This window comes from Electrophorus electricus, chromosome 6 (assembly GCF_013358815.1).
Source record: "Electrophorus electricus isolate fEleEle1 chromosome 6, fEleEle1.pri, whole genome shotgun sequence".
Classification (NCBI taxonomy): Eukaryota; Metazoa; Chordata; class Actinopteri; order Gymnotiformes; family Gymnotidae; genus Electrophorus; species Electrophorus electricus.
Window position 1 is genome coordinate 22,780,987 of NC_049540.1, and position 6,000 is coordinate 22,786,986.

General features: G+C 39.0%; 1 protein-coding gene across 5 annotated transcripts in view; it reads right to left on the bottom strand.

Moving 5' to 3' along the window:
• The window catches only part of cadm1a (cell adhesion molecule 1a), a 196,091-nt gene extending 190,948 nt beyond the window's left edge, over window positions 1–5,143 (bottom strand). For all 5 annotated transcript variants that reach the window (XM_035527614.1, XM_027005622.2, XM_035527613.1 and 2 more), the window contains exon 1: window positions 5,033–5,143. In XM_035527614.1, the coding sequence (XP_035383507.1) occupies window positions 5,033–5,105 (73 nt within the window). In that variant the 5' untranslated portion in view covers window positions 5,106–5,143. The remainder of the gene's footprint in view (window positions 1–5,032) is intronic.
• Between the last annotated feature and the right edge of the window lie 857 nt (window positions 5,144–6,000).

The following is a 6,000-nucleotide window of genomic DNA, read 5'->3' on the forward strand; positions in this document are numbered from 1 at the left end:
CTGAAATGCTTCCAATAACCTCCGTCTCCAAACAGTTTTATTTGGTGTTATTTGCATGTGTATTTGCAAGACATCAGAATATCAACAGCAATGCCGAGGTACACAACTGCATCAGACCAACAAAGCCTTTAAATAATAATGGTTTTCTGAATATTCTCCTAAGAGTTTACATCTTCATTTCGTCATAGTCAACTTTATGTACAGCAAGTCCTCTGGCTCCATCCTCTGTAGGGACAGCCCTCTGTAGTCAGAGGACTACAGAATCCATATTTACCCAGTACACTGATAATGGACACAATTTACAAAGACTACTTTGTGATCAAATGTTTTATCTTGATAAAGAGTAATGATTAACTGCTGCTTGATCCTATAGTCATGATTATATCACGTGGTCCAGTGTCCAGTTCTAGCTAATTATTTTGTCATGATTCTTTTCTTTATTTTGTATCTTCTTTTTTTATTTTCTTTCCCTATTTTCAAATAAAAACATTCATGTCATTCATTAGGTCTTTTTATTTTAAATGTATTTCAGTCTGTTTTGTTTTTCAAAGCGTACAAAGCAAGCACACCCAAGTTTAATTTTAGATATGCAAATTACAGTACTTTAAATCTAACCAAGAGCAGTCCTGATCAGAGCAAGGTCCTCCACAATTGCAGTTATGTGTAAAATGTCATCACTATATTTTCATTTGCCTGAAAATGGCATTTTATCATGACCACAGCAGGATCATACTGGTGTAGATATTTATGTAATTCTAACAGCATAAACTAAAGAAATCATGTCTGAAATATGAATGTAAGAGTTTAAAAAATGCAAGTAAATTATGAGGTTTAGCCATCATTTTATAATAATACAAAAAACAAAACAAATGCAGGTCCTATATTTCAGTATTTCAAAGCAAGGATTACATTGCCACTTTTAAACTAAATAGTTAAGCATTGATTAATTTCAGTTAGAATTAAATGTCTGAAAATAAGTGATTATCATAATCTCAAAATTTGCACAGCCCTAACAGGGATATGAAATACTTTAAGAAGTAAGCAAGGATTAACCTTTACACATAAGACATATACAGAACTGAGTAGGCCTTAAAGGTAATGTTAATGCTTCCTTGTAATCTCCATTTAATGAGAATTCACTCAGTGTGAACAGCAATATGATGTACGGTAAACTGCACCATCATTCTTAAGATGCTCTCCAGGTAAGGATGTAGGTGGGGGGGGGGGGGGGGGTGCTGCGCATGCATTTCAGAATTCAATTCCTCAGTTCATTAACTACCCGCAGAACAGATTCAAACCATCCGTTAATAAGATGGTTCCAATTTCCAGCAAGCGTCAAGGTGCATTCTGGTAATGACTGATCATGTTTACTTGTAAATAGGTGAAGTACAAATGACTTCCATTTAAATGGCTCACTGATTGAAATAAATGTGGCGTTTTAAGTCTTAATCCATCAAGTTTCCTAATCTGGCAGAAAGTGACCATTACAGATGGTGATATGTTGTTTGAAATTTCAGACAATGACACTGATTTATTAATATGGATCAAATAAAAGATGAAGTATGAATAACAATCTGAAAACATGTCAATATTAGGTCAATACAGTTGACCTGGAACATGTTATACTGAACAAAACCGTTTACCAAATAGTTTAGCAATAGTTAAATAGCTTTGAAAATGGTATGGAAAAGTCTTTAGAACATTCTTCTAGGTGGAAAAATGTAGACTATTCTATGATATACATGGTATTTTATCTTACATGGATGACATGAGCTTTAGTCTTTGTTCATGCTACAAGTCTACTCACATTTTCATCTTGACAGTCCTGTTTATCTTTTTCCATGTAAATTCTCATTTTCTTTTGATTTTTCTTAGCTGAATGCCAAACTCAGTATCTATCTATTGTTATATTGCTACCATAATTCAGCCTCTTTTTGACTAGTAAAAGGGCTAGTATTCATCAAACCAAATTGACATAAACTAAACTGCACCATTCATGTGCTGAACTCTAGATATGTTTAGCTATAGCTCAGACAGAAAGAATTAAAGAACTTGCGTTTCTGTTCCTACGTTATTGTTTGTTTGTGTGTGTGTGTTTGTTTTTGTTTGTTTGTTTTTTGCTTGAGTAGGTCAACCAATCAACAGCAAGGTGGTAGACTCCAACTGTAGTCTGCAAAATATTCTTATGTGGATTAGCTGCTCCCTAGACTTTTTCATTTTCACTCTGTAAGGTATTAGTCTGACAGCCAAGTGGAGCAAAACAAATACTACACTTCAAAGGGGTGAAAATGTCTAATATCAGCAACCTGCTTAAACTATTTCTTTTTATTTGCCATAGGCACATGTGCTGTTCTGCAAGCCTTAAATAAGATGTCCACCATAAACAGTGGCTTAGTTTCCAGGATTTAGATTAGGCCTAGCCCTGGCTAAGAAGGCTTCCTTGATGGGGAATTTTAACCGACATTGTAGTTTAATCCCAGACTAATCTGTGGCCAGAAAACTGGACCCTGCAGGGCCTGGCTCTGCATCTCATCTAAGCACATTTCTCCAGGGCCACTGAAATCTGAGGCACTTCCTGAAATAGGCAGCTAAAGCTATTGTCAAAGAAGAGCTATTACACACAGAGGTCTACGTTTTTATAAGCAAAAAAATTTTAAGGGTACCTCCATGTGAGAACAAAACAACACTTGGGGCCTCCCTGAATAAATGACTCATTTCAGTTGCCCAAGATATTGAAAAAGCCTAAGGCTAAGCCTAAGACTAATTCAGGGCAAATTCAGAAACACATCTTTGAGTTAGTGCATGTGTAAATATAGTAGCCACAGTAAATCTGCCAGGTTTAGTATGCATTAAAACGTTTATATTTTTACTCCTCTGCCGAATATCCAGAGAATGAGAAACCAACTAATGGTCCATTAAGAGCCTGTGATATCTGTTCCCAACTGTGACATTGTCTCCATAAAGTCGGAAAATACTGCTAAAGCCTAAAAGCTGACGAACCCTTGTTAAATCAACAGAACACAGCAAAGATTATGGGACCTATAACAAGGCCATATTTGTACAATGCAGATACACATAAAAGGCTTGACAGGTAGAAGAGACGAAGCTCACACTTATTGGTTATAACGGTCAATCACTTATCTATAGAACATCCATTACATCTTATAACAGACATTCACAGAAGGAGAGCCAATATCCTAACAGCTTGGCATGCTGGCTTGGGGTTAGAATTCCTCACGAACAATAGCTCGCGCAGCTAAGAGGCATTGTCGAATAGGAGCGTCGAATAAGAGCGTCGGCCACGAGTCCGAGTGAAAGCGCAGTGCGCAGCTGAGAGGAATCTCTTCAGGGACATGCCCGCTACAGACAAGCGGAACACGTTTTTCCCTCGGTGAGTTCCACCATTTGGTTAAGCGACGGAGCACCCGCCACCAACGACGGGGGCAGCCGCTGCGCTCGCCTTAAACCTTTTGTCTTAAGGAAAAGGTCCGTTTGCGCTGAACTTTCGCGCGCGCAAGTGCTTTCGTACATTTGAAGTAGCTCTCTCTCGCTCGCTCGCTCGCTCTCCTTTGAATGTAGGGATCATCCAAAGCACAGTCACGCACGCACGCGCTCTCTGTCTCACGCGCTCGCGTACACACACACATACACACACACACACACACGAGCACTCGCGCGTACACTTACAGTTCATTTTACGGTTTGAAAAACGCAATTGACTTGTTGATGCGCTCCGTAGAAGAGAAAATATGCTGCTCGAAAACAACGTGCCTACAACATATCACAGCATTGTTTTCTTCCAGCTGCATTGCTCATATTCAAGTGTGGTGTGAACGACACGTTGCAATGGCCAGAACTGGGAGTGATTTTTTTTGCATTTTTAAAGCAGTTTCTTTTTACAGCAATACCCTGAGATCACTATAAATGAATCCTCAGACATCTGCAAATAAGAACTAGCTGGCTAGCTTGCTAACTTCCTTTAGTGCGCTTCTTTTTAAAGAATGAACGATGTTACGAGTTTAAAAAGACAGCACAAGAATGGTCGCAGTAGCACAAATTTGAGAGCAGTTTCCGTATGCCATTCACAATGAGGCAGCTAGCTTGACACAAGATGATGTGCACCATCGCACCAGTTATGTTATGGGTAAATGAGGACAATCCGTATCTGACCAATTTCATGAAACTTTGTTTTTACGCCGATTTCTGAAATTCAGATTGACAAATGTGCCGCTTCAGGGTCGCTGTCTCTACGCAACATTTTACCAGAATCTAAATTTTCACACGGCCAACAAACTAATTGCTTCCTGCGAAAAGAAAACAGTGTACTTCAACCAACAATGTATGAGCATCACAATTTCAGTTTGTATCCGCATAGGAATATGATGCCGCATAGCACAGCCATTAAACCTTTTCTCTGTACTATGTTTAGATGATATTCGTTTAGTAGCATGGCTGTCATCGATCATCCAAACAAACCAGAACAGCTATTTACATTCACGAATAATTCGATTACAACAACTCACCGCCAGCATCGCCAGATTGCATCCGGCGTGCACAAAACGAACATATTTAACGCGTTTCAAGTGAACAATCAGTGTCGTGCATTCTGGATAAAGTAACGAGACCCTAACACGACCACTAAGACTGATGGCGATAAAAGTGTGTGACTCCTCACTTATCCAACATGCAGCTCAGAAGCACAGCAACCAAGGACTATGGGCTTCTCTCAAGTGAGTGAAGACAAACTGATTCCTTGGGATAAGCTCAAAACATCTGTAGGCTTCATTCTAAGTGAAACACGAAGAACTGTAAACTTGCTAAACTAAAAAAAAAATAACCTCGATCTCATGGAGATGAACAAGTTTACAACCCGTCAGCTAACATGTTCGCCAACTCTTACTTTTCTCTATCATCATCCATATGGCACATCCAGCGTTTACGCGCTTGAGACAGTTTTACGTCTCCCGTTGTTGTTAGTATTTCAGTACTAGACACATAAACAGAGGAATTAGTCTAAAATGAAACAGCCTACCTTTAGGGACAGCTGCCGCGATCGTGAATAAAAACAGAAGGGTCGCAAGAGATCCGTTGCCCGTGCTCGCCATGTTGGACACCTGCTTCTTTCTGAGTTGGAGCTTGCGACTTCACCTAGAGCAAACGGGCTTCGCATAATGAGATGCGGGGAAAGGGAGGGAACAATCCTGCATTCAGAAAACAGCGGTGGATTTTAAACAGAATACTCTTAACCCAAATCGTTTGTTTTTAAGAATTACGTACCAAGCCTGTTTAACCTAAACCCCTTTTTAAAACTGAGGATACAAGGAAAAACAAGCGCTGTTTGATACGTTAGAATGGCAACACGGTGTTGTTATCCTGACACGGTTTAGAATAGGTTTGCGAATTTGTAAACAGTCTTCTCAAGTGTGACAGCTGTAATCTGTCTTGAATAAATAACTTTTAAGACGGTGTCCTTTCAATTCATATGTAATGCATTTATTACCAAAATTTCCATGTTTGTTTTGCAATTTGTTTTGATATATTAACTCCAGTTTAAATAGTTATTGGTACTATGACAAGCAAGGGCACATAGTGTCACTGATGAGGAGCACCAAAGCTATTTCAGTACTAACAGCGCCCCACTGTGGAGAATCGTATTTTTAATCTAAACGTGAGTGAGTGAGTTACAAGCCAAGGTCCAGCAGATTCTCCGCATCTAAAAAATAATCTGCTGCACGAGGCCAAAGGTTTTGAAAGCAGGGAGGAAAGAGCGCCCCTAGTGGCGATGCTCGTCCATATTTTTCTCTACTTCTGCCTCGAAGAAGGCATTTAACACATCTAATTTTACAGTCCTCTAATTCCCTAAAAAGTGCTAATCACCTTTCTTTAGTGCAGTCAGGATAATTCTGTGGATATGTAACTTCCATTGTATATTGTTACCAATATATAATCATATATTTTAATATTATTTAAAATAAAGTATCACATTCTAGTTCAGGGGTT